General features: G+C 48.1%; 13 protein-coding genes across 16 annotated transcripts; 8 read left to right on the forward strand and 5 right to left on the reverse strand.

Moving 5' to 3' along the window:
• Positions 1–1281: 1281 nt before the first annotated feature.
• TERG_00374 (uncharacterized protein) lies at positions 1282–2229 on the forward strand (the record flags this gene model as incomplete). The annotated part of the gene is made up of 1 exon (XM_003238337.1): positions 1282–2229. The coding sequence occupies one exon, from the start codon at positions 1282–1284 to the stop codon at positions 2227–2229; it is 948 nt and encodes a 315-aa protein (XP_003238385.1).
• Positions 2230–2735: 506 nt separating this feature from the next.
• Positions 2736–3368, forward strand: TERG_00375 (uncharacterized protein; the record flags this gene model as incomplete). The annotated part of the gene is made up of 1 exon (XM_003238338.1): positions 2736–3368. The coding sequence occupies one exon, from the start codon at positions 2736–2738 to the stop codon at positions 3366–3368; it is 633 nt and encodes a 210-aa protein (XP_003238386.1).
• A 140-nt stretch (positions 3369–3508) lies between these two features.
• Positions 3509–5183, reverse strand: TERG_00376 (uncharacterized protein; the record flags this gene model as incomplete). Its single annotated transcript, XM_003238339.2, has 4 exons — positions 4748–5183; positions 4431–4672; positions 4030–4370; positions 3509–3952 (listed from the first exon to the last, which is right to left on the reverse strand). Exons 1-4 carry the CDS (start codon positions 5077–5079, stop codon positions 3509–3511), a joined length of 1359 nt encoding a protein of 452 aa, XP_003238387.2. The 5' UTR covers positions 5080–5183.
• A 2560-nt stretch (positions 5184–7743) lies between these two features.
• TERG_00377 (uncharacterized protein) lies at positions 7744–8908 on the forward strand (the record flags this gene model as incomplete). The annotated part of the gene is made up of 2 exons (XM_003238340.1): positions 7744–8086; positions 8148–8908. The coding sequence occupies 2 exons, from the start codon at positions 7744–7746 to the stop codon at positions 8906–8908; spliced, it is 1104 nt and encodes a 367-aa protein (XP_003238388.1).
• A 734-nt stretch (positions 8909–9642) lies between these two features.
• Positions 9643–10285, forward strand: TERG_00378 (uncharacterized protein; the record flags this gene model as incomplete). Its single annotated transcript, XM_003238341.1, has 3 exons — positions 9643–9676; positions 9741–9837; positions 9919–10285. 3 exons carry the CDS (start codon positions 9643–9645, stop codon positions 10283–10285), a joined length of 498 nt encoding a protein of 165 aa, XP_003238389.1.
• Positions 10286–11405: 1120 nt separating this feature from the next.
• TERG_00379 (uncharacterized protein) lies at positions 11406–12497 on the forward strand (the record flags this gene model as incomplete). Its single annotated transcript, XM_003238342.2, has 1 exon — positions 11406–12497. The coding sequence occupies one exon, from the start codon at positions 11406–11408 to the stop codon at positions 12495–12497; it is 1092 nt and encodes a 363-aa protein (XP_003238390.2).
• An 824-nt stretch (positions 12498–13321) lies between these two features.
• On the forward strand, positions 13322–16210 carry TERG_00380 (uncharacterized protein; the record flags this gene model as incomplete). The annotated part of the gene is made up of 1 exon (XM_003238343.1): positions 13322–16210. The coding sequence occupies one exon, from the start codon at positions 13322–13324 to the stop codon at positions 16208–16210; it is 2889 nt and encodes a 962-aa protein (XP_003238391.1).
• A 963-nt stretch (positions 16211–17173) lies between these two features.
• TERG_00381 (uncharacterized protein) lies at positions 17174–19067 on the reverse strand (the record flags this gene model as incomplete). Of its 2 annotated transcripts, XM_003238344.1 has the most annotated exons (3): positions 17174–17521; positions 17582–18265; positions 18342–19067. In XM_003238344.1, 3 exons carry the CDS (start codon positions 19065–19067, stop codon positions 17174–17176), a joined length of 1758 nt encoding a protein of 585 aa, XP_003238392.1. The 2 variants fall into 2 exon arrangements, with proteins under 2 accessions (XP_003238392.1, XP_047605095.1); XM_047749095.1 differs by lacking the exon at positions 17174–17521 and having other exon boundaries at positions 17558–18265.
• Positions 19068–20258: 1191 nt separating this feature from the next.
• On the reverse strand, positions 20259–21560 carry TERG_00382 (uncharacterized protein; the record flags this gene model as incomplete). Its single annotated transcript, XM_047747585.1, has 2 exons — positions 20637–21560; positions 20259–20569 (listed from the first exon to the last, which is right to left on the reverse strand). The coding sequence occupies exons 1-2, from the start codon at positions 21457–21459 to the stop codon at positions 20259–20261; spliced, it is 1134 nt and encodes a 377-aa protein (XP_047603545.1). The 5' UTR covers positions 21460–21560.
• A 17-nt stretch (positions 21561–21577) lies between these two features.
• Positions 21578–22465, forward strand: TERG_11557 (uncharacterized protein). The gene has a single exon (XM_047750659.1). It carries the CDS (start codon positions 22078–22080, stop codon positions 22444–22446), a length of 369 nt encoding a protein of 122 aa, XP_047605096.1. The 5' UTR covers positions 21578–22077; the 3' UTR covers positions 22447–22465.
• A 177-nt stretch (positions 22466–22642) lies between these two features.
• Positions 22643–23029, reverse strand: TERG_11558 (uncharacterized protein; the record flags this gene model as incomplete). Its single annotated transcript, XM_047750660.1, has 1 exon — positions 22643–23029. The coding sequence occupies one exon, from the start codon at positions 23027–23029 to the stop codon at positions 22643–22645; it is 387 nt and encodes a 128-aa protein (XP_047605097.1).
• A 39-nt stretch (positions 23030–23068) lies between these two features.
• Positions 23069–24143, reverse strand: TERG_00383 (60S ribosomal protein L16; the record flags this gene model as incomplete). The annotated part of the gene is made up of 5 exons (XM_047747586.1): positions 23069–23207; positions 23287–23545; positions 23653–23706; positions 23865–24000; positions 24123–24143. 5 exons carry the CDS (start codon positions 24141–24143, stop codon positions 23069–23071), a joined length of 609 nt encoding a protein of 202 aa, XP_047603546.1.
• A 256-nt stretch (positions 24144–24399) lies between these two features.
• On the forward strand, positions 24400–26847 carry TERG_00384 (uncharacterized protein). Of its 3 annotated transcripts, XM_047749096.1 has the most exons (3): positions 24400–25098; positions 25212–26120; positions 26195–26847. In XM_047749096.1, exons 1-2 carry the CDS (start codon positions 24780–24782, stop codon positions 25964–25966), a joined length of 1074 nt encoding a protein of 357 aa, XP_047605098.1. In that variant the 5' UTR covers positions 24400–24779; the 3' UTR covers positions 25967–26120; positions 26195–26847. The 3 variants fall into 3 exon arrangements, with proteins under 3 accessions (XP_047605098.1, XP_047605099.1, XP_003238395.2); XM_047749097.1 differs by having other exon boundaries at positions 24400–26120; XM_003238347.2 differs by having other exon boundaries at positions 25212–26847.
• The last annotated feature ends 165 nt before the right edge of the window (positions 26848–27012 follow it).

Genomic DNA, 27012 nt, shown 5'->3' on the forward strand with positions numbered 1-27012 from the left:
ATCCCGGATCCCTGGCTGGTTACCTTCGTTTCGCTTAAGCGGAAAGACAGGAATAGAGACCCTATTAGATAGGTAGGTAACTGCATGAAGGTGTGCCAGGACCTAGAGAGGATAGAGGTAATATAGGCCTTCCTGATGAAGTTGGACTTCTTAGATACCAATATAAGGATAGATAAGGGCTTTACTGTGGCTGTAAAGCTCCAGATATCAGAGACAATCACATTCAGGGGCCTTGCTCCCCTATTCTAGAGGTATTAAAGAGCCAAAGCCCCTACAGAGGCACAGGTATCTTTTATAACTCTACAGGGATAGACCCAACACCAATCCAGAAAGACACCACCAACCTGCCTGTATAGACAGACCCATTAGTTTAAGGACTACTAGTACCTTATACTATCCCGGAGACCTACAAGCTAGCAAGAGGACCCAGAGATTAGGACGCAGATAGAGGCTACTCTCCTAGACTCTCTAAAGCTTCAAAAGGTAGTAAAAAGAGTGCAGGAAGAGGAGGCTCGGAAGGAGTAAAAAGAGAAAGCTCAGAAGGAGCAAAATAAGTCATTTTTTGCAGAGAGCAAAGGGGCCAACAGCAGTTACTTTCTAGGGTATTAGGACTACTACACTACAAGACTACGAATATTACCTATTTAGGAAGTATCTACGACTTCAATTCGGCTTCATTTGAGCATCTTTTTACAGCTCTGTTGGCTCCTAATCCATCATAGCTGGGTCAGTTTTGGTATTGGTCATCTTATCTCGCTGACTAAGTTACACCTTGCTTAACTAACTAACTAGCACATTCGATAGAGCTCAATATTATCATCATCCTCCTTTCTGATACTAGTCAACCCTTCTATCTCGACATTTTGGACAAGCTTGCCAATCTGTTGGGGGTTCCAATATTCCCCTAGAGAGGGTCACCCTTCAGAACTTCATCCAATACTCTCAACGGTTGAAGTCCATATACCCAGGTTTTTGTTTGCAGAAGAGAAAATCCGGCCAATCAATAAAGCTTGCGCTCGAACGACTGGATAGTCCTCAGTGACTCTTTGCAGGAAACCTTAAGCTCTCATTAACTACAGAGTTGACATCATTGACTGCATCATCCGACTACCTACAACTCTTTGCGGCGAATGTTTCCTTTTCGCTATAAAAGGCCATTTTCCCTCCTAAATAAATCTTTCATTTCCCACAACTACTCCTACCCAACCCTCAACTGCTCAGCTTACCTTCTGGGTATTTCGCCGTAACTGACGCCGAGATAACACTTTAATCCAGCGCAGCATGGCTACACGGTTTCTCATTCTTTCCGACACCCATGCTACCGACTATCATCCTCCAGAGCAGCATGCGGATGTTGCTCTGCACTGTGGCGATCTTACTCAAGAGTCCAAGATCGACGAATTCCGGGCCACAATAGAGCTCCTTAAGGCCATAAATGCTCCTTTAAAACTTATTATCGCTGGTAACCACGATTTTACTCTCGACGTGCCGATGTTCAGACAAAAAGTTGCGGAGATACCCGGGCCAGCTGATGCTGAACTAGTGAAAAAGATATACGGAGACTATGGAGAGGCAAAGAGGCTCTTCGACGAAGCAAGGGACCATGGCATCATGCTACTCGACGAAGGCTTGTACACCTTTGATCTCGCAAATGGGGCGTCACTGACAATATATGCTAGCCCGTTTACACCCTCCGAGGGCGACTGGGGATTCCAATATTCCCCCAAAGAAGGCCACAGCTTTGACTTCAAGGACGGCGTCGATATTGTTATGACCCACGGGCCTCCACACGGGGTGATGGACCGGCCCTATTCCTCCTCGAGAGTTGGATGCCCCGACTTATTTAAATCTGTCTTTCGAACAAGGCCAAAGCTACATTGCTTTGGACACATACATGAAGAATGGGGTGCGAGGCTGGTTACCTGGCGCGAGAACGACACCTCGGAGGCATCACATTTGACCGTCATCGAAAACGATCCTGACAAATCTCCTGTGATAACTAACTTGTCAAGATTGGGCGGATCAAAACATGATGAACCAGAAGTCAGAGAAGCCAAGCTGGAAAAACTGAAAACTTCGCAAAAGGAGGGATGTTACTCAACCAGATGCTTTGCGGAACCGGGAGCTCAAACTCTCTTCATCAATGCATCTATAAAGGGAGACGCGGATCAGGACCAGTGCTTTCATCTCCCTTGGCTAGTAGACATCGACTTACCAAAGCCCACTTGAATACGTCGAAAATAAAACTACTTCAGTGACCGGGTCGAGTATATTTGGCAATGATAGACCCTCTGAATCCCTCCCCGCTTTTCTGCTCCACTTCTTGTATATATTATCGAAGTGCTATATAAATATATAAACTTGCTGACTTTTTGGTATGTTGCAGGAAGAGATTTGATCGAAGTCAACCTAGCATGCTTTAGTCGAATTAAGAACGTAGTTTCCTGAATAATCGAGTAAGAAGGAACGGTGGGTGACTGTTCTATACAAAATTCATATAACATATGGCTTCTTTCTATTTTCTAGGGTCTGGCAGCAGTATACATACAGCCAGTGAGTGCTTAATATACCAGCAGATTTGCCTTGCGTGAAATAGCTAATAACTTAATATTATAGGGTTATTAAGAGGATTATTTTGGAAAGGTATGTCAATCAGGGATATTATTGATACGATACCATATACTCATGTAGTTATAGACATTGGAACTCCGCTGCTTTCACTTGATTTTTGAGTAATGTCGAAACTCATCCCCATCGCTGCACCACTTCGTGAAGCACTTTTTGAGTGCTTCCGCGCAACTACTTGCCTAGTCCGTCCAGAACTTCGACGCCAACTAACTTTAGTTGGAGGAGCCACGAGCGTAGCTCATTTCTCAGTATTATATACTGAAGATATAGATATTGCTTCCACCTCAGAGCCAATTATTGATGTTTTGAGCAGTATTCTGGCCGGTGCTCCCGGGTTCACCATTGAACCCGATATGAAGATAGCGTTCGACACTAGCAAAGGCATTCGAATAAGAGTAGATCTCATTGAGATCGGAGAGGGTTGTATCGAACGAATTCATGCAACCCGGCCCTTTTTTGAAGGCTCAGTAGCGTCCATCTCAGACCTTCTCAGGCTGAGAGCTGTCACGGTGGTCGATCGCGGAAGTGATGGAGAGATTGAAGATTTTCGTTGGCTGTTGTCGGAAGCAGCCAAAGCGGGAGAGATTCCCCCAGAGCTAGACAGCCTAGAACAAGAATGCATTTTAGGCGCCGGCGAGGCATCTCTTGGCCTTTTGGACCGTCTCTTGCTGTTGGCTGTCTTGAGTGGAAAGAACGCGGCAGCAATGTTACTCAATGATCCTAGACATAGGTATTTTTAATTATTATTATCATGTTCTTTGCAAAAGAAAGAAAGCCATCTGCTCAAAAATAGTAAAGGAAGAAAATGATCTAAAGAGTGAAAGTAAAGAAAAAAGGATGCACCGGCGTATAGTACAGACAAGGGGGGGGGGGGGAATGTCTAGTCATCATCCTCTTGCTTCTCGGGTTTAACCACGCCAATCTCCAAGGTACCGGTTTCACGGCCCTTAGTATCACGCATAGTTGCTTTGAATTTACCCTCATTCCAGAAGTCCTTGACAGTAATTTCTCGGGTCCTGCCCAAACTTTCGATGGCCGAAATCCTGTCCAAAGTGTCCTCAAGGTACTGGTCGAAGCCTGGTTCGGAACATATCTCACGGAATGCGTTTTGCATCGGCACAGAGTCAGCTCGAACCCTTGCCTTGGAGTCGATGGTAAAGATATTGTCATGGTCATAAGATTGGATGAAGTCTGCGCGTGTCATGATCTGGCGTGCCTTATGGAGCGGTAGCTCTGGTAAGATATGCCCGTTTTCGTCGTCATATGTTTTCTCCATGTCCTTCTCGAGGTCTACCAGAGCCTTTGCTAGCACCATTGCTGCAGACTATTGATTTAACGGCGAGTTAGTAGCGCTCATTATACGCAAGGTATTGGGTACTGATAAGCGAAGAAGACACTTACAGAATATTTTTGTTCGTCCATCACATCATCATCCATCTCCTCGCCGAGAATCCAACATTTGTTCAAAAACCAGGTTTTCTCAGCTTCACAGATTTCGTTGCAGGTTGCTATCATATCCTCGGATTTGGCTACGCGGTTTAAGAAGGTCAACCTCCCACCAACCTTGTTGTATACTTCCTCTAAGATGCTCTGTGGTGGGTTTTCCTTGAAGTATCTGGATCTATACCTGCGGAGTGCACCTAGTGCCTTACCCTTCGGCAGGTCTGGGATGGGGATGACCTCCATTCTGGAAGCATACCTTTTTAGGCGCTCGTAGATCCAGTAATCATCGCTGTTGAACACTATTATACTTATTAGCGAAGACTTCTTGGATCAGATATGTAATCCGGTAGGGAACTAACCCATAGTCACTAGACCACTGGCGGCCCATTGCTCTGCGCGCTGCTGAAGCATCTCAAGGAGGTCCCTGCCATCATCGTCATCTCTCACCAAATGCAGGGAGTTAATGATCAAAATCAGGGGATTCTGGTTGACGTTCCGGCGCTTGATAGCGACTTTCTCTAATTTGTTCAGGGCACGTTCAATGTCCAATAGGGCAGTGGTATCACGGGGCCCTCTGATGCTGAAAAGACTACCAATATAGCTGCAAAAATGGAGAATTATGAATTAGCATCTGAGGCATTGTAGCCCGTGTATAGTATTGCCGTTCTATACATACTCTTCGTGGAACTCATAGTCCAGTGACTTTCCCAGTCGTATTCGGAAGATCTCGAGGTTGGCATGGGCTTCGAACATTGCAACGCGACTGCCATCGACTTTCCTCATTGCATTGAGGATCATGGAGGTTTTCCCAGTGCCCTTCTCACCAATAAGGAGGTAATAATGGCCAATGGCACCGTTTATAATCTCATCAATTCTACCTTGCTCGTCACGCTCGAGCCAGTGGTCAGGGTCCTTCTCCATATCCTTGCTTCCCTTGGGATCTTGCTTGGGGTCCTTAACACCAGCCAGCTCTAACATTGGATCACCAGGTTCAAAGGCATTGTCCATCTTCTTCAGGACCAAATGCTTATAATACTTGTGGTAAGAATAGCCTGCAGCACTTTAACCAAAGAGAAACAAAATATGTATATAATTTCGAAGTTAGAAGTGGAAACCCCTTAGATTCAGTCTGCTATATCTTACATTGAGCCAAACACCGGGGATGACATACCCAAGGACAGCAATAGAGGCAAACGTAGTTGCTGACGATTCAAACATCCGCAGCAGCGTTGCTTTTAATGAGTTATCTTGCTGATTGGACGACTTCTCTCGAGAGGACTCATCTGGATCAGGACCCTCTTTCCCTGGCTGTGGCGGGCCTCCAGGAGCAACGTCTTGCGATCCATAGTGCCGACGAAGCTGCGAGAGTGTGGCATATCGTGGCCTTACAGCTCCCCTAAGACCAAGCCCGGCTGCCGCATTATATGTCCGGATAAAGCGCATCACAGAATGATTTTGCATCAACCGATAAGGCCGGTCGAGCTTTTAATCTTCCGAGAACTGCGAGGCCGGTCTTTTGGATCTGTTTTGTCCAACAGTGCCAGCTCGCTGTTTATATTATTGTTTTCAGGGGTAGGTTCGGGCTCCGGATAAAGGGCGGTTCAGGCCCAGCCAAACAGATGGAGCGCGAATAGGGATTGTTTCCCCAGGAGATCAATGAAAAGACATAGACAAGTTCAGATGAGCCACACTCATGATATGTACGGAGTATGTATGAACGACCTGTCGGCGGAGACGATCCCAAGTGAAATCAGGTCGCATCTGACAGCGAGCTGAAAATTCTTGAAATCTCAAACGTTTCTTTTTCGCGATCTCGACTTGTCGCTTTCTTAGTAACTAGCTGGCTCTCGGGATGTCACGTGGAGCCGTTTCTTGGAAGTTTTCTCTTGGTCTTTTTCATAGATGTCGCGGAGGACGGATGGCCAGTCGACAGTATTGTTATTTGATAAAAGGGCTTCAAGGAATGGAAGAGGCAGTCAATATACGAACGACACCCTTATGGCCGTGTTCTACTTTCAAGCCGGAGATGGGTTCTGGAAGAGCTAACTAGGACCAGGAATTGGCAAATATTTGTCCTAACTATGCTCCGAATGTCTATGGAGGTAACTCGAGAACCTCTTCTATGTTGGCCCTGCAAGCAGATCTCTGCTGAAGTGTCCCATTGTATAAGTACACCGAAAACACAGGTAGAGGGCTGCTGTCTTTCTCAAGTCTGCGTTTAGTGCTATTCTATGCCAGCGTGGGTTTGATATAGCTTTATCACTGGAACTGCTAAACTCATTATTTACGATCTCCATATTCAATGCTGCTGAGCAGAGATCTCTTAGCATCCGTTTAAGAATGCAGTCAGTAATGCTGAAATCAGAGAGTCCATTTTGTTTCGTTTGCTTCTTTATCGGCAGACGTCTTCTATGCTGCCTGCTTTTATCAAGTTCCTGTATCTTTTCACTGCTTGGACGGCCCTATCTTCTATTATAGGGTAAAGCCGATCCTGGAGCTTTCTTAGTATGTTGATTAGTATAGAATAAGAAGCAATATCTTCTACAAGGTCTTTATCTATAGTGCTAAGGACCTGGAGTCGAAAAGAAGCGAGTTCCTTCATTACTTACTGATAGATAGTGAACTACCTTAGGTAGTTACTACATAGCCTTGTCTACCTCTAGTATTCCCTCTTATCCAGGTTAAACTCAGTTACCTCTTCTGCAGGGACTGGTTCAGGTCCTGTAGGGGGTAACCTCCTAGTTACTACCCTCCCTGGTCTGAGAGTATCATAAGATATAGGGCTCTTAGGCATCTCTAGTGTTTTGGCACTTATCTGTAAGTCTACAACCTCCCTTATACCCTGGGCTTGAGCTATACCTATTATTATCCTATACTAGACCTCCTAATCCCATATATCCTTAAGCATTATCCTTGCTGTTATGTTGGTTTAGGTCCTGGTTAAGTAGATATTCTCGCCTATTACGTTGGCACTGGATTAACTCCTACACTTCTGTCGCGAGCGGAAGAGGTTAGCAAAGAGCCCAAAATAACGTAGGGATGGACTTAATTATCTGTTAAATCTCTGCTTACGAAGAACTGGTGTTAGCCAGGCTCATAACTATCAGAAAGGAGGATGATAATAATATTGAGCTCTATCGAATGTGCTAAACAGGGTGTAGCGAGATAAGATGACTAGTTAATACAAAAGGCGACAACTAGTTAGTGTAAAATAAGGTACTAGGAAAACAGTTAGCTGATAGCGCCAAAATTTATTATGTTTGCTTTCTTAGAGATATCGACCAAATAGGAGGACGCTCCTCTGTATTTTGCTGCGCTGTAAATCAGCTTGTTTGAGGCGTGATATAATAAAGTAGAGCCTTGATGAGCTTGAAGATGTGTGAATAGCTGGGAAGCTGACTAAGTGGGACTGCAATCACGTGACAGTATGACATCATCACTCCGGACCTCCTGCTTCCAACTCGCTGGCTAACTAGTTAACTAGCGGAAGCTGGAAATCAAAACACAAAAACAAGCCAAGCGCGAGCGAGCTTGCGACATGCATTTGTCCCAGATATCCAACCTACCGCAGGCATATCAGGACAACCACTCGCATTTATCTGATATTGAATTGAAGAACAAGCCAGCTACTGTATACCTGCACAGCTCCTAGTACTCAGTCGCAACGCCCCAATGGGCCCAAGATCAGCTTCTACCGCCTCGCCTGGCAAGAGAGGGAGACCTTCTACCAAGGCTGGCACCGCCACTGGCACGAAGGTATCAGTCGAGGTACCAATTCCCAAAGGTGCTGTCGCAAGGGAGACATCGTCATTTAGCTTGGAGAGCGTGCTGCATTTTGCGCTTTTGGCTGGCAGTAGCTTGCTGCTGAGCACGGCGCTCTTCTCTCTCAGCGTCCCGATAACAAAGGGGGACTTGGCATGGACGAGCAAGCGCTTAGACTCTTGGAGGGATGTCATGGTGCTCCTCGCATGGCGGGTTATTGAGCTGGCGGTACCTTGGTTTTCGGGATATGACGGTTTGAAAAAGGCCCTGGATCTTTTATCACCGACTGACCTAATGCTAACTATGGCCACTAGCTTGGGATGCGTTATGTTTTATCGGCCTCGTTCACCTTCCGGCATATTCTCTCCTGCTCAACTTTTATAACATTCGGCCAACGACGATAATCGCTGTTGCGACCTTTACCATTCTATCGAGCACGATTCCGTTTTCTTACTTCCGTCCGCTGGGTCCAGCGCATAGTGGCAGCCCGGCTGTCAACCGTGCCATTCTTGCGGATGGTCTCACTACAGCTTACATCACTGTGGCTTCCACCCTTGTATACACCACGTTTATATACCTCAGCTTTGTGACATGGCTTCCAACTCATCTTGTCACATATTTTAATGGGCTCCCTGATATCACTGCCGCTCATGCCGGGCCAAAGGGATTTGTGTCGCTTTTTCTTAGTCTTTTGCCTGCAGGATACGGAGCGAGAGATCTTTTATTCGTCACATCTGCTAGCCAGCCACCAGAAAAGAAAACCGAGCCAAAAACGACACGTCGACGACTTCGGTCATCGGATTCGCGAAACGAGGAGGAAGAGCAACGAGAAGAGTCCTGCATTGCTTCACTTTATAAGAAGGCCTGGCTTGGGCTATCTCCTGCTTCAAGGACACTTATATCACGGTCACTAGCTTTGGCCCTTATGACTCTAGCCAACACCTTCGTGCAATTAGCAGGTACAATCAGCGGGGTAGAGCCTAAGGGAGCCTTGGGATGGGGTTCGATTTGGTCACTTGCCACACTAGTCAACGCTTTCTTTTATTGCTGGGTTCAAGAAGCAAGCGGTGTATGAAGAGACAGAGGAAGAGTGACAAAGTTGACGGCAGTGTCAACTTATCTGATTATGAAGGTTTAGTGCCTTTTCTATGTCTTACGAGGATTTCTTTTTTCTGCTACTTTTTAACGACACCTCAATGGTTATGAGTGAGGTTAAGGGACATGGGGGTTGTGTAAAGGGAAAGGGAATCCGAATTGTTTGGTGTTTCCTGTTAGGGATTGATATTGGGGGAGGCAAAGAGGGCGGGCGAATATTCAATATTCCCCGCTTCCTTTAGTGGAACAGCAGCGATATTATAGGGGTTTTTCCTAGGCATACGTCCATCGGGGATTCGTATGTCTCTTGAGGATGGATGCTTTTATGTAGATGTGATACGCGAATTGTTAGTTATGGTCTATTTTACAATACGATAATCAATAATGTCTCATTAGTTACCACAGTACGAAGAAATATCCCATCCTTTCTCTCTCCCCCAATAATAACGTGGTACTGTTTTCACAGCTACTCCCTGGCTATAGAATAATACGATATAATTATGATAACCAAATCCAGAGCTTGGAGGATTCTCTCCATCTGGATGCGGCTTCACAGCGCGACTTCTCATTGGTGTAGGGGTATTACCTAACTAATTTTAAGTCACGTGATTACTTACATAATCTCTTCTGCGGGCGAGGGGAGCTTTAGACAGGATTGGAAAGTCTTTTGGATCTTAATACGCAACAACATCCGGTGGGATAAGACAGCTAATCATGTCTAGCGAGGTCACGCTCAGTGTCGTTGACAGTATGTATCCAGCGCGAGGCCGACATGTCTTCTGAAACCTGATATGAACTAACCACTGCTGCAGACGACCTGAAAGACGTAATTCAAAACTTCTTTGAGATTCAGTCGGCGGTCCATGGATATCTCGGACCAGAAACACAGCATGAGCTCGTTAGGAAATTGTCAGTTACCCGTTCATATCTGCATACTGTATTCCATGGATTATTTTGTCATCGATTACTGATATTTGTCCACATGTTTAGAAAGTCTCTTACCATATCCCTTAAAACACTATCTGATCATACTACCCTGGATCCAGCCCATGCAGATGCTGCATCGAAACAACCCAACTCCAACCCTGCGCTGCCACAAACGGATCCGCCACTGCACACCATTCAGCTACCGCCAGAGATCATTGACTACGTAGATGCAGCGCGTAACCCAGACATATACACGCGAGAATTCGTTGAGTTGGTTCAAAAAGGAAACCAGGATTTAAAAGGAAAAGCTGAAGCTTTCTCTTCTTTCAGAGACACTCTTGCACGGGAGATGGCTAGCGCAATGCCCGAGTGCAAAAAGGAGGTGATACGGGTTGTTAAAGCGACCGGCGGCGATGCCCAACAACTATAGCCCTTTTTTTCTCTATTCTAAGGCTGGCGTTTTAATACTAGGCCAGGGTTAGAACGGTATAGTAGCCTACGGATTTATGGAGTCAGGAGTTATGGGGTGTATCTGCTTCCCGTCTGGGGGATCCGAGTGTCAATTAACAGAACAGGACCAAATGGATAATTTTCCCACACTTCTCTTCCTGGTTTTCTCCTTCCTCATCCTGGCCACCCTGGAACTGCACGTATCAAATCAAACATGCGCATTGAAAGTCAGGGACACAACACATGGCAGCTGGTGTACAGATACAACCAAATGACGCCCCTTTTAACCATGGGAATCTGCCAAGGCCAGGTGAAAACATCCAAAAATAGTGAAATGCCCCGTTGCCCACCGCCATAGCATGCTCCTTTAACCACGGATCTGATTGACACTGAACCCGAGTCGTGGGCGCACCACGATGTGGGGAAGCATTTTGTGGTTTGATCATCCGAGAACTGGATGGGCCAATCGTTACGGCCCGTCAAGATGGCAAAGCGTGCAAATAGGCAAAAGAAAAAGCACTTCCGCCTCCTTAACGAAATGTAAGCAGTAGCCATTCCCGGCACTTACAATCATATGCTGTTACTGATGGAGTTTAACAGGACCGCGAAAAAAAAAAGATCCCAGAATTGGAACTATACGTTTCCGGAAATAATAAGAAACCAGGCGCCCATATGTGTCGATCTTTTAGGCATGCATGTCAGCCAGGCTTTGACTTTATATATAATATACGGCACCTCTGGGGCTGAATACGTAGCAAGGCTGAGTTTCATGAAGGCACCTTAAAAGACATGCCAGACCTTTGGATCATATGTGAATTTCCATCTCGCCTTGGTCGTACCGTACAACCCAAATGAAATCGCCCAAGCTTTGCTTCGTATATGGTACTGGCTCACCGTTTGCCCCACATGACGGTCCGCTCTGTCTCGACCGTTTTCTCAATATAAATTTGGACAGCCCGTTGACGGACTTACTTGACAGTCTCCTTGCCTTTGTGCAAAGAATTCTTACTACTAGACAGCTGATCCGTTGTCGTCATCGAGACCCAATGCAATCTTCGTTCTGTGCTTTATGACATCCCTTCCGGCAAGACACCACGATCATGTCGGAAGATGATGGGCTGACGGGAGCCTACAAGGGGGCTAATTTCGCAATCAAGATAGTAATTGGGGTGTTTATTGGAATCTCCTGGTACAATGCACTGGAACTATGTGTTCTGGTCTTTGTCACGTTCAGCCATTATAGAGGCCTTTACTTCTGGAGCCTCTTGATATCAGCGACTGTTGGCGTCATGCCATATGCACTCGGTTTCCTGCTAAAGCTCTACAACTTGATGGACAATGTCTGGCTGTCTCTTGTTTTTCTTACAGTTGGCTGGTGGACCATGGTTACTGGCCAGTCCTTTGTCCTCTACTCCCGGCTTCACCTCGTCATTCGCGACCAAAAAATCCTACGCCGCGTTTTATGGATGATGATTTGCAATATTTTCATCTTACACTTACCTACAACCATCCTTACATTCGGTTCGAACTCGAGTCACCAAAAGAGTTTTGTTCCAGCATACAAAATTATGGAAAAGATACAGATGACCGGCTTTTTTATTCAAGAGGTCATCCTCTCTACCCTCTATATATTGGAAACGATGAAGATGCTACGGATAGCACCCAAGCATGGAAACCGGAAGATTATGTATCAGCTTCTCGGTATCAATCTTATCTTCATTATCATGGATCTCGCACTCCTCGGCACGGCTTATGCCAACCTATATGTTATCGAAACAACAATCAAGGCCTTAATATACAGTGTTAAGCTGAAGCTTGAATTTGCTGTTTTGGGCAAGCTTGTCCACTTGGTCAACATACACTCCTGGAACCCGGAGTTTTTCAGCGGATCAAATGGCTACCCAGATTTTGTGGACCCAACGCAGATAACAACAGACATTACTCGGCCACCTCAATGCATCAACAGTCCTCCCAGGCCACCGTGGTCATTCCCAGACACTCTGCCAATTACTTCGAATCTGCAATTTTGCGGAAAAGCAGACGTGGCGCCGTCGAGCAGCGGCAGTTTGGCTACGACACATATTGCTCCATGCACCTCCAACGGGGTTCCAGTACCGACACCAGTTGATGTTACACATGCCACACCCTCCCAGGTTATATCACCCAATAACCTTCCCAAATGGCCGAGTTAAAAGGAAAGAGGATTTCGCTGTTGCAGTCTCAGCCTATCCACAACACACCACCCTTTCCTGTTGCCCAGGCTGAAGAAGATGAGATCCCAAAGGATTCTGAAACCCCGGACCCGGCTTATCACACGGTGGAAAAGGAACGTTAAACGAGCTCCTGAAGGATGCGAGGTTGTATATATCAGCTCAACTATCGGGGGGGACCAGAAGCTGGCCGATGCGTGTGGCTGAGGAATAAGGCTCTTGCACTTCCCTGTGCGCGAAGTACGGAGTACTCGAATGTCTATTCAAGGCAGCAGTATCTCGTATAATAGCCGCCTGCCCTCGAAGTATGGCTTTTTGTGTGACATGAGCCGGGAAAGGACTTCGCATTTACATCTTACACGTTGTCTGCCAGGCAGATCTCCGGCTTCATGCACGATTTACGACGAACAACGAGATAGAAATGGACATTACACTCCTTCCACCTGATGGAAACTGTATATAGATTATGTCACATCACTGCTTATCCTCCTTCTTCTTTCTTGTACCTAATAACATGTCCATCGAGTGAATATTTAGCTGTTTCTAAGCCTAAAAAGCCTAAATACCTTAGAAAAAGCTACTTGTGAAGCTGCGGCGGAAGCTATGCGATGACTAAGCCGGTCCCCGCCCTTCCCGTCCTGCTTGCTTTTATGCGCGCTGCAATTTTGAGACATCGCGAACTTCGACTTCACGAACTTCACCCTGACTCCTTGTCGGAGCTGGAAATGGGCGGAGGGATACTGCTGTCCAATGATCGCTGGATGCTAACCTTTGCTCAAACGAATAACAGCATCTAGCTCGCCACCATGGTTTCCTCGCGACGCGGATTCAACCCGATAGCTTTCACCCCCTGGCCGGTGACGATACTCTCCTCGTTGGTGTACCTCGCCCTGATAATCCCAATCATCGTTGTCCACCATCTGGTTCCTCCCGCGCCAAAGGAAAGCCCTGCAGGTGTAGATCTAGAGGAAGCCTGGCACGATCTCCAACACCTGACTCGGCAGTATCACCCTTACAACAGCCACTCAAACGATGAAGTGCACCAGTGGCTCCTTAAGCGTATCCACGCTATCTCTGCAACCTCGGCTCGCTCAGAATCCCAATCGAGCCCAGAAGTCTTTGTTTTCGATGATAACCAAACAAATTTAACGTTCTCCAGCGCTGGCGTTGCTGCCACAGCCATTACCGGCGTATACTTTGAAAGCAGAAATATCGTGGTCTACATTCGCGGCACGGAAGACGAGCCGAGGGAATGGTGGAAATCTCCCGATGGTGAACCGTCAGGAAGAGGTGGAGTGCTTGTAAATGCACACTATGATAGCGTTTCTACCGGTTACGGAGCGACGGATAACGGAGTTGGTGTGATTACGACATTGCAATTACTCAAATATTTCACCACACCAGGACACTATCCTCGGAAGGGCCTGGTGCTGCTGTTCAACAATGGAGAGGAGGATTTCCTGAATGGCGCGTATGCATACAGCCAGCACCCAATGTCTAAATTCACGCATACGTTTCTGAATCTCGAAGGTGCCGGTGCAGGAGGCCGCGCTGTCCTGTTCCGTAGCACAGACACAGAGGTTACGAGATTCTATGGAAAATCGGAACATCCCTTTGGCACAGTCCTTGCGAGAGACGCTTTCAAACTGAAATTTATCCGCAGTGAAACCGATTACCACGTCTTTGATGGCGTCTTTGGCATGCGTGGGCTCGATGTTGCATTCATGGAGCCCAGAAGCAGATATCACACAGACCAAGATGATGCTAGGCATACTAGTATTGATTCCGTTTGGCACATGCTTTCAGCGGCCATTACAACCACTGAAGGGTTGGTCAGTTACACCGGAGATGCTTTCGACGGTGATAGCGGAGATGGTGGGAAACTCAACAACGGCATCGGTACCTTGGGGGTTTGGTTTGACTTCTTCGGTTCGTCCTTTGCAGTCTTCCAGCTCAATACTCTCTTTGGGCACTCGGTGGCCCTCTTGGTCGTCGCCCCTCTTCTACTCATCATCACGTCTGTTGCACTCTTCGCAGTTGACAAAATGTACATGTTCTCCATGTATACGTACATATCGGAATCAGGTGGTCAAGTATCGCTCTATGGCTTACGAGGGATGTTCCGTTTCCCCCTGATCCTTGGTATTAGCACTGCTCTAACCATTGCTCTGTCATTCCTAATAATGAAGGTCAATCCTTTTATTATATACAGCAGCCCGTATGCAGTTTGGAGTATGATGTTGTCCACTTGCATGTTCTTTGCATGGTTTATCTCCTGTGTTGCAGACTTTGCCAGACCATCCGCGCTACACAGAGCATATTCATTTTCTTGGATGTTTGGCATTATGTGGGTTTTCCTTGTGATAGCCACCGTTTATCAGAAACAGCACGGCATAGCAAGTAGCTACTTTATTGTATTCTACTTTGCCGGAGTAGCTGTGGCAACGTGGATCTCATATTTGGAACTTTTTGGTCTGCCAAAAACACAGGATTATGCTCGTCGGCAGGGCAGCCTTTCTGATCGAACACCTAGTTCCGACAGTCACTTTCTCGCTCCATCTGCAGATGAACTTCCATCCAGCAGCAGTGCGGCAGGCCGAGATTTTAACCCAGAAGATATTGAGGACGAGGAGCCTACAGAATCCACATCTCTCCTTCGGGGACAGCAGAGAACTACATTTGCTAACTATGCCAGTGCTAGAGGCAGCCAGGAGAGCAATATATCCAACCAGGGCAACAATTCGTTACACCCTAAGGACCACCGACTAGAACAAAAATGGAGTATCTACCTGATGTCATCGGCTTGGATATTGCAATTCCTTCTCGTTGCACCTATTGTCATTATTCTTCTTGGCCAGCTGGGACTTTTCCTAACATCTGCAACATACCAAATCGGTGCCGATGGAGGTTCACAGCTCGTTATATACATCGGTATCGCTGTCTTATCTGTTCTCATCCTCTTACCACTTTTCCCTTTCATCCACCGATTCACCTATCATATCCCAACATTCCTGTTGTTCATCCTCATTGGAACCCTGGTGTACAACCTAACAGCGTTCCCATTCTCTCACAGCAACAGATTGAAACTTGCATTCGCCCAGGAAATGGACCTAGCTACCGGGAACAACCAAGCGTCTCTTGTTGGCGTAGAACCATATATCCATGATGCCGTTCACGCCATCCCATCCGTACAAGACGGGAAACTCTCCTGTACCTCCCATGGCTACGGAGGCAGAACCAAATGTTCCTGGCCTGGGCTCAAGCCAAAAGTAGCAGAAGGCCCCTACAAGGATTGGGTCAGCTACAATATCTCTAAAACTAAAGATGACAAAATCACCCGCTTTGAGATTTCTGGCAAGAATACCAGGGCATGCAAACTGCTCTTCGATAGTCCCATTGCTGATTTCCACGTACAAGGATCTGTTGTTGACAAACGTATACCCCACACCGGGCCAAAAGGTGTTTCTGAAATTCGGCTCTGGAGTCGAAACTGGGAGAACACCTGGACAGTTGATGTGGAATGGGCTAAGAAGAATTCTGAACGCACAGGCAAGGTGATGTGTTTGTGGAGCGATGACAATGATCTTCATGTCATACCTGAGTTGGATTTAGTTCGCAAGTTTGCCCCTTGGTGGGTTGCAATTACGAAGCTGAGGGATGGTCTCGTTGAAGGAAGTTATTCATTTAAGCTATAGTATTGGCCGAGTCCTCTGCAATCTGCAGCCATGATTTTCTTCCGCCTTTGTAACAGGTACAGTTATTTTATCTTTGATACTGCGTTTCTTTGGGCAATTGTTTCAGCAAGGCCTTCTTTCCGGTATTTCCGTGATTTCGCTTGACGTGATATTCCATTATTCGTTTTAGGCAAGTTCATTTTACTTATTTGCATACTACAAAGAACAATATACAAGTCCCCAAGGACCTACGAATTCAATATACTTCTTGGCATGCAGATTTCTGTAAGAAAATGGGGATAATAATGTTTGATTTCTATTCTGCAATGGGGTAGGTAGCTAGGTACGTTGAGATATTATCGGCCCATGCATAGCGCTGTCTACCGGGGAGGGTAAGAAAACAACAAAGTAAAAATAAAAGAAAAAGAAAGAAAACAAGCGGCCTCGTAACCTCATTCTCGGGGCAGTTGCTAGCACTGACCACCGTGCGTTGCTATGCAGTCGTAACTCTATGCGTTCTGGTAATAAGCACCAGTTCCTTCCCCCCAGGGGCAAACCAGATAGAAAGCAGCAAAGAAACTAATGAAACAGAATCAAAAAATGGAAAAAGAGAATAGAGGGAGTGGGGGGTATTGATAAAGGAAAGGGATTGAAGGAGAGACGCGATGGTGGGGGGATATAAGTGAAAAGGAAAAAAAGAAACCTGCTTCAGGCTGGGTTTACAATTCCGAGGGTGAAAAGGTCGAAACGCCCAGGCCAATATCATGTTTACCGTTTTCATTCCTGTGAGAACGCCTGATGCGCCTAAACCTATGCCGAAAAGTAGAGACTGCAATCGATAGATGTAGCATCAACGGTAAATTGGGTATTGTAAGTCGTTTCAATATAGCATGCGGGCTGAATAGCGCTTTTGTAATCACTGGATCGTGGGAGGGTATATTTGGTATGGCGTTATACCTGACTTGTGTGTGTGTGCCTGCCGTTCTAGTGTTGTGTCACAGTCATTGGGTGATCGTCTCCATCATTGATAGCCGCAGCATTCAAAAGGCCAGATACCGATGGCTGGCTGTCAACTTCGTCAGGAGACTCGTCATCATCATACATGGTCACTGCTGTTCCAGACCGTTCTCGAAGAGCAGAATGGTTGAGGTATTCTCGTAGTTGTCCGACTCCATCGCCGCTAAAAACGCAGAAGACCTCTCTTTGAAGAGGAGTGAACTCATCTGGGGCAGCCCGGCAAAACTTGGTCAAGTCATTTCTTAAAAATGCATGGACACCGGTCAAACTCAGATGAGTCAGTCGGCGACAGTAATTCAGAAGAGAGTGTATTCCCTGAGATTCGATAACAGTTAGTATGAGGTTTCGTCCTCAGATTGAAGTGTATGTATGTACCTCTACAGTCAAGTTGACACAATAACTCAGATGCACCCTTTCAAGGCCACTGACCAAGGGATGCTGTGGGAACCTGGGCTTTGCCAGTGCTAGTATGCTTCGATCAGTAATAGCCTGGCATTTAACGAGTCCTATTCTTCGTAATTTTGGCAGTGTTGCCAGTTGCTCAACGCTTGCGTCGGTGAGGCGGTTGCAGCATGCCAGATCAATGTATCGGATTCGATTGCAGGATTTCACCATTTGAGTAACGGCTTGATCGGTGATATTAGAGCAATGGCCTAGGTGGATGTAGTGAATATTCTTCCCTAGTCGGCAGATGGCATAAACAGCTCGGTCCGTAATAAATTTGCACTTTCCAAGTACGAGGTTTCTCAGCCTTGGTGCAGAATCAATGATCTTCTCGACTGCGTCATCTTTGACTCTCTCGCAAGCAGTGAGGTCTAGAATCCTAAGGCAGTCGAATACCAAATTTGGAGGAAGTCTAAGGAAAGCTTCATCGCTTATTTGTATACAATGGGCTAGGCGCAATTCTCGGAGGCTTCGCAGGGTAGAAAGAAGTGCGGTTACCGAGGCGTTGGTGATATGTCGACATCCGTGGAGATCGATCTCGAGCATCGAAGGGCAGTTATTAGCAAAGGCCAGGATAGACCTGTCCGTAAGCTGAGCTACACCATTCAATTTCAGCTAAAAATAGAAAAGGTCAGCACATGCTGTAATATGGTAACTTAAAACAGAGACACTAGTAAGATACTTTGCATACCCGTTTGAGCTGTCGGCAGTTTTGTGCAAGTTGGACCAGGGAGTCATCAGAAATGTTAGCGCAGTTGGTGATATTTAGGCCCTGGAGCCTGGAGCAGTTGGCGGCAACAACGTTCAAAGAATGGTCGGTTAGGGATTCGAGATCAGACACATCCAGTGCCTGGAGCTGCCTGTTCCCCTCCACTAGGTCTGAAATTCCCTTATCGGTGACGTTCTTGCAGCCAGTCAGGGTCAGCCTCTCGATCCGTTTGCATTTGACAAACGAAAAGACGGTTCCGTCGTTGACCTTGCTCTTCAGGGTCGTGAGATTCAGGCGTTTGACCAAGTCGTAGTATGGGAAGTAGCTTTCTTCATCCGAGATTGCATGTGCTATCTTGAGCAGGTTGTCCCATGTATTGCAGAGTGGCCTGTGCCATAGAATGCCCACGCAGTTCATCGACCAACACGAGGAGACCTTCATGCAGTTCAGTAGGTCTAGCGGAGACGAGAGCTTTGAAAAGATAGCAATGAGGATCTCTGGAGGCAGTCGGTATATCGGTGGCAGTGGCATATCTTGACTACGCCTGGAGTCCACGCGGAGATCTCGGAAATTCCCAACGCCTATCGATGACTGCGAGTCGTTTGCTTCGAGCATGAAAAAGTCGTTATCCTCATCTATAGCTCTCTCTGGCGAAGTGGAGGAGGAAGAATCGCCCCCCAGGTCTCGAGGACGCGAGCGGCAGGCCATAATGGTAGCTGAAACGGGATGAGCCGGTCAAAATGTTCGTTTCAACGGAAAACAGTATTCCTCAGGCAGGTAGTCGGAATCAGGGAGACGCGAGATACCGTAGTATCGTAGGATGGATGAGCTTTTCGTCCGCGGGTGTTGACGCTGTTGTTGTTGTGGCCGTTTGGTTGTACGTAGTGTATCAGTTGACTGTGCTAGTTATCACACGATGGCGTCGAAGTGAGGTGATTTATCCCGTCGAAAGTGAGGTGAGGTGAGACTGCTGGCCCTTTCTAGCACGTCTCGCCTCCCTATATCGTCCTTCTTGGAGTATCAAACAGGATCAGGATGTGAGCTTGACGGGCAAAGTGAATCCCACGGGGTCGTAATCATGGGGAAGTAGGCGCCGGGCCAATCTTCGAGGGCGTTTAATTAGTTATAGGCGTCAAGCGATAGGAGCGGCTGTGGACGAGGGACTCTCAGCGGTAAGAGCAGCAGGGACAGCGGCGACGGCGGCGGCGAGACGTCGTAACGGCTGTGATCTCCCTCCTTCGTCTGCTTTTCTTTTCAGTCAGGCAGGGGCTGGATTAACTAGTGAGGTGATATTCATGCAGGCTGGTTCGCGAGCTTCGTTTCCAACGGCGCATCGAGAGGCCAAGCCAGCTGGATTCAACTAACAGGGAGGGGCAGCAGAGCTGGGATTGATAAGCAGGCAAACGGGGCCGCGCGGGAGAGGCAGACGGCGGGAGGCAGCAGAGGCAGCCGGTCAGCGAATGCAAAGGAGCAGGCAGTGAAGACGAGTTGGCTCGCTCTCGGTTGCGGCGAGGTGATGCAGCGACGGTTGTTGGTGAGAGAGCAAGACGAAAGCAAGTTTGGTTGGCGTTGCAGGCGCCGTCGGAGGTTTGCAGGAGGTTTTTCCTTGTCACGCGTCGGGCTGAGTGACCGAGACGAGACGGTGATGGTGATGCTGATGCTGATTACAGGATAGATGGTAGAAGAAGAGAAGTTGTTCAGGTGGATGACCGCTAGTCTTGCAGGTCTCCGGTGAATGTTGATTTTGTGAAGTCGTTGACTAGTTATGGGAAAAAGCGCCAGCGAGTCTACTGCTAGATATCAACAAGGACAACATACAAGAAGAGCCCAAGACCAAAGATAGAAGAAGAAGAAGAAGAAGAAGAAGAACAGAAATAAGAAAAAGCAAAGAAAAGAAGGCTATGAAGCTTGCGAGGCGCCCTTGGCCCATTCTCGCAGCACATTCTTCTTGATCTTGCCGGTGCTGGTCTTTGGCAGCTCCGGGACGATCTCGACCTCCCGCGGCACCATAAATCGACTGATGCCGCTGGAGTTTTTGGCCCAGGCGATGATGTCGGGGCCGGTGACCTGCCTGCCGGTCTGGGTGGTAACATAGGCCTTGGGCCTCTCGCCCCAGTGGGCGTCCGAGACGGCTACGACGCCGACTTCGAGGATGTCTGGATGCGTGGCCAGCATGGCTTCGAGAGCGACAGAGGATATATTCTCTCCCCCTGTATGCATTTCACCGTTAGCAGTGGCTCTCTCTGTTTCAACTCTAGAAGGAGGTTTGAAACCTACCACTGATAATAATGTCCTTTGCCCGGTCGAGGATCTGGATGGCTCCGTCCGAATGCCACACAGCCAAGTCACCGGAGTGCAGGACACCGCCGGCAAAGAGCTTGTCGGTGGCTGCTGCGTCCTTGTAGTAGCCTCGGGCACAGATGTTGCCCGTGAACACGATCTCTCCGATCTCCTTGCCGTCTTTGCGGACGTCGATGATGGTGCCCTCAGGAACATCGGTCTTGATAACCCGGACAGGCAGACTGGTCAGGAAGCCGTGGCCCTGCCTTGCCATCCTCTTGTACTTCTCCTTGAGCGGGATCGTGTCCCACAATGGCATATGATACGCCTTTGTGATGGGACCGTAGGTTTCTGTGAGGCCGTAGACATGGACCGGATGAAGGTTGACGCTGGTCATCTGCTCAAAGAGATGGGCAGTGGGCGGACTGGCAGCCACGGTAACTCTGACCGGCCGTGACAGTCTCTCTGCCTGCTTTGCAGCGCATAGCAGCGTGTTGACCGTGGGAGCGGCGTTGAAGTGAGTGATGTTCTCTTGCTTCAACATCCGCCATATCTCAGGGTAGTCTATCTTGCGAAGACAGAAGTGAGTCCCCCTGACCGCAGTGATAGACCAGGGGAACGTCCATCCTGTTGACCATCTAGTTAGCAGCGCACATCTTTCGACACTCCTTTGGTAGTTAAAAGTAGTCTCAGTAGAATGCAGATGGTGAATAGCATACCCATGGCATGGAACATAGGCAGAATCCACAGGTAGCCGCATCTTCCTTGCTGGAAGTTCAATCCCGACTCGATGATGTTCCCAAGCGCAGCAAGATAGCATCCTCGATGGATATATTCTACCCCCTTTGGCCTCGCCGTCGTTCCACTGGTGTATGCAAGCGCGATTAGCGACTCCTCATCTGCCGCCTGAGCCTCTAGTCCATCCCATCCCGGCCCCCCTTGCTGCTCGTCATGCTTCAACCCTTCGAGGATAGCGGCGTCAAGGTCTCCGCTTAGCTCCCCTTCGTCCGCGTGGGTGTCGGTGTCAACTATCAAGGGTATATGGGAGCTGCCCTTGCGGAACTCATCCAGCAAGTGCACAAACTCCTTGTCAACGATGATGGAGTCAACGTCGGCGTGCGTGAAGATGTATGCAATGTCCTCTGCCTTTAGCCGATAGTTGATAGCTACAATCAGCTCCGGTTAGCCCGTATCTCTCCCAACGCTCCCCGACGTTGTCGTCCACTTCACACCGCGTATTCGGAAGATCTTACCGACGTTGACTGCGCCGGCTGCAGCAATGCCGAATATCGACTCGAGGAAGCCAGGCGTGTTCGGAGCCAGTATCCCCACTCGCCTGTACCCACGCTTCTTGATGTAGTATGCAAGTCCCCTCGCCCTGTCTGCGAATTGCTGGTATGTCTTCCGGACGGTCTTGTTGTTCGCCGTAACATGGTATATGGCTTCAGCCTACATGGACCAGACGATGTCTTTAGCCGCGCCAGCCCCTCCACGCTGCAACAAAGAGAACAATGCTCTGCATAAAAGGGATTGTCAACAACGTACGTCTGGCTCGATTGCAGCTGCGCGAGGCAGGAAGAAGGTCGGCGAGAGGGTATGTCTGTTCCTGCTGAGTGAAGCAGCGTCTCCCTGCTGCGGCTGGAGCTGCGCAGAGACGCTCTCAAGCCTGGCCTTTGCGCCAGACATCGTGGATAGAGATGGGAGTCAGAACAAGAAGAAGGCAAAAATGCAAAACGGGGGAGAGAGAGAGAGGAGGAAAGCCGGAGAACCCTTTATATATTCCGTCTCCCTGCCGGTCGGACGGTGAGTTGCGTCTTCTGCTTCTTGCCGCTGCTCGGCGTCTCATGCGATGGAGCCGCCTCTGCCTATTGCCGAGGAACTTCCGACGGGGGCGGCTAAGGCGAAGCTGGCCCGGCGCTGGTAGATGTTACTAAGAGGAAGAGCAAGAGGAAGAAGAAGATGATGATGATGATGAAAACGTCGGAAAGGGTCTTTGTATTTGTTTAATGTCCCCAGTCGCAGCTGTGTGTCTGGAGGCGCTTTCTCTGGGCTGCCATAGGGGCAAAAATTGGAGCGATGCAGTAACTCAGCGGTGAAGAAGAAGAAAAAAAGAAACAGCAGCTAACTATTTGATAAGTAGCCTCTCTTTTTCTCAAATCCCAAACTCGACGCCGCAAAGAGTACATATTAAAATGAAGAAAAAAGGGTGTCTTTTTGTTCTTTTTAGGAGAAGAGGAAGAAAGGGTGGACACAGAAAAAGAGGTCTTTTCACTTCCGTCACAAATTATCCCTGAAGTCGTAAAAGGGGTGTATTTTGAGTGATCTGGAAATGTACAAATCAACTGGCGCGCCGTGTACAACATGTTGCTCGTCAATTGCCCACAGTGCATCCTGGATTGAACCCATCCACATCAGCCCCGACAAGGTATCTAATAGCCGTACTGAGCCAACTGCTCCTTGGTCTTGTTGTCCACACTGGCGGTTCTCTGGGCCTGGAGAAGTTGTCTCCGGGCGGCCTTCTTGCGCTCGTAGTATGCAGCGCCCTTGACTTTTCTCCTCTCTTCCAATCTGTGGGGGAACAAAAACATATTAGTATCAACTGGGGGAAGACCAAAAAAGTAGTAGATTCCAAAGTGCATTGACGAACCTGGCGACGACGTCCTGGTACTTCCAGCCAACCTCGTGGCTTAGTCGGCCGACTGTGCAGTATTTGCGGCCGGGCTTGAGGCGGAGGACACGGAGAGCTTGGGGAACGACGACACGCTTCTTCTTGTCATAGGGCTCTGGGATGCCCTCAAAGACCTTCAGTCTCTCCATGGCAGCAGCGCCTCGGGCGGTCTTGTGTGGGATCATGCCCCGGACGGTCTTGTAAAAGATGCGCGAGGGAGCACGGAAGTGGAAGGGACCTAGGGAACCATTGTTTTAGCTAACCATCCTCTCTCCCCTCATGCCACCACTATATCTGGATTCTCTTGTCTTCCTCTCCAGCATTGATGGGTGCGCGTGATCTTACCTCCTCGGGTTGGGTTGAAACGGGTGATCTTTCTGAGGTAGGCATGGTACTTCACTATTAATTCACAAGTCGAATTAGCCCATAACCTTCCTTTCGCATAACCATTCAATCCTTGTCTTCGACTCCATGTATTCTTCCCCATGCTCTTGTCTTCTCTTCCTCATTTCCACTTCTGTTTCCCTATATCTGTTGGGGGGATGGTGTATGCATACGTTTGGCACGGAAGAATTCGCCGGAGATGTTGAGGGCTTCACATCGGACAACGACGATCTTCTGTCCGTTGAGAAGTTGCTTGGCCACGGTACTGGCGAGGCGACCAAGGAGGTGTCCCTTGCCGTCGATGACGACCTGTAGGCAATCGCAAAATCAGTAAAAACCGCGACCGCAATTGCAGGGTTGGGGATATCATAGGGAATCAAATGTCCAAAACGTCCGTTCTGCCACCAGACGCAACGGGGAGAGCAACGCACCACTGGCTCGAAGGTGGACATCCTGATCTGATCACCGGTTCACGAGGCTAATATCCCAGGGAGAAGAGGAGCTCTGCTCGAGGAATACACCTTGTGTTGGAGTTTGTCGAATGTGATGTCGTTGATGAGCGCTCAAAAACCACCAAGTTCAAGTTTCTTGTTGTTTCGACGCTTAAGCGAAAATCTCTTTGTGGGCGGCGTCGGGGTCCCAGCCCTAAGTGGCCCAATAAGAGCAGGTCACGTGGTGCGGCCCGGGGATGACAAACTTCGACGACGACGACGACGACTTCACTTCAAGGATATTGGAAGAGATAAAGAAGAGACTGCAAAGAAGAGCCAGAGGAAGGGCAGAGGTGAAGAGGTGAAGAGGCGAAGAGAGGAGAGACTGGAAGACTGCAAAGAGAGATGGCGGTTCTGCGGCTCTACTTGACTGCTTCCATCGACTACTGACTACGCCTGCCTACACAGCGGGACAGGCAAGATATTCTACTCTGATGAGAGTCTCGAATATATCAGATCTACGGCAGCTATAGAAGCCATCATGGGCATCTCCAGTGGCTACAGGGGAAATTGAGTCACTATAGCGCGGAGGATGCATGCAAGCCTCATTCACACCATGACTCATAGCCAGGACAGAGTCAGGATTCACGATGTTAAATGCGAGTTGAAGACAGATATAAAGACGGTCTTCTGCCTTTACTACTTCAAATACCACATTATTTCTATCTTCTACAACCAGCTGCCCCAGTATACCATGTCTCTTTGATCAGCCCATCAGCTACAATGGTTAAAACAAGATTCGTCTGCGTATCCGATACCCACGGGTACGGGACACGCGAGGCGGCTTTCAGGTTGCCCAAGGGAGACGTCCTTATACATGCTGGAGACATCACCAACAAGGGAACGGTAGAGGAGTTCCGCAAGTCGGCCCAGTGGATCCGAGAAGCAGACTTTGAAGTCAAAATCGTTATCGCAGGTTTGTTAATATCTTTTCGCTCCTTTTTAACAACCGCCAACATGTCACTGCTACTCACATGTCTATATGGCAAATCTTATGGCATTGAGATGGCTGACATGACGGGTTTAAAGGCAACCATGATGCTCCGTTAGATAAGGAGCTCTACAAGGGCCACACGAAATTCTTCCATGGAAAGAAGATCGTTAATTCGGATGAGTGCCTTGAACTTATCTCTGCTGGGGGGATAACCTACTTGGATCATACGTCCAAGATAATACGTCTTAAGCGTAAAAACGGGCCAAGGACGATGTTCAAGGTGTTCGGTTCTGCTCGTCACCCTACAAACAATTTCGGGTGGAACGCGCCTTTTGGCTATCCTGCCAAATCTCCAGAGGATGCGCGCAAATGGTGGAGTCAAATTCCTTCCGATGCTGATGTTGTTGTTACCCATACCCCAGCCAAAAATCATCTTGATTTGACTACTCACCACGGCAACATTGGGTGCGAACATCTACGCCAGGCCCTGTGGAGTATTCGACCCAGACTGTCTATCTGTGGCCATGTTCATGAGGCCAGAGGATATGAGAGGGTCATATGGGATGTCGACGACACTAAACCCGGAGCTTTCAGTGAAACCAGTACGACTGTTGGAAGTCTACCTCCTCGGGAGAGCAAGAAGATGTCGCGCGTCGATTTGACTGGAAAGACATACCCCCGTCTGGCAAATGAAGGACCCAAGGATCCAGCAAGGAGTGAGACATGCTTCATCAACGCGGCTATCCTGGCAACTCACTATCCTCATGCAGGAGGGCGGAAGTTCAATTCTCCGATTGTGGTTGATCTCGACCTCCTGCTTGATGACGAGCAGGAACCAGAGCAAAATTAACAGACGAAGGATGCTAGAGATGAACATTCTGTGCAGCCATATTGAGGGCATACAAACATGCCCGGACTAAACAGCTTTTACCCCCGCCAGGCTGGCATTAACAAACTGGCGCTTGCTACCGTCGTTACGGACACTCGTTTAATCTTTTCTAAATGTATGAATGCCCTAGCACCTTCCGGTGTGGACCTCAATCAGCACACTGCAGACCCACAGACTGACCTCTTCTAGTGACCATACTAACACGATCTAACAATCGTCAATCAACTATCCTTATGTGTTTTCTGGGAGCCTACGCTTCACCTTCATGGTTCATCGATCATAGTCAACCTCGTCTTGTCAGGCTCACTGCTACCCAACCTCGCCAACACGTGAATGAGTATGGCTCCAATCCACCATACACATGTTAACCACCTATAGGCGCTGTAGCCCAAGGCAATACGAAGTCGAAGTCCATCCTTATTCTTCTATTCAATAATAGCGGCTCAAGTATATCTGAGCCTAACCTAGCAATAAAAATACACCACTCGCTTGCCCTATCTCGCCTTGCATCCTGTGATTCAATCTTCTGCCATCAGTCCTCCTTCCTCAACGTATGGTTAAGCGCTGATCATAACGTGCCATAAAATGAGGCGTATAGCATATCTTATGCCACGGTGTAAACGAAGTCTGATATCAAAGTGTAGTCGAGTATTCGAGCATAACTACCATCACCTGGGACGTCAGTCACGCCAGACTTGTATCCAAAATGCCGTTTTTGAGTAATGATTCGATATGTAGGAAATATACTTCCTCGAGACGTGAGGCGATGTGCCTATGCTTAAATCACGCGAGGCTGCCAATTAGGGCTCGTCCTCTGCCTCGATAATCTATCAGGGAGCTCAGCGGCCCGAGTACCGCAACCTGAATACGATGTGACGACAGGGCCCAAAAGAAGATGATTGTCCTCGCTTCTCATGACGACTAATTCGGATAATGGCTGCGAACCTTCAGGATCCAACGGGGCGAGCCGATCGTACTCTATAATTCGGCTGCCTGCTGGTATCCGC

Source organism: Trichophyton rubrum, assembly GCF_000151425.1.
Source record: "Trichophyton rubrum CBS 118892 genomic scaffold supercont2.1, whole genome shotgun sequence".
NCBI lineage: Eukaryota > Fungi > Ascomycota > Eurotiomycetes > Onygenales > Arthrodermataceae > Trichophyton > Trichophyton rubrum.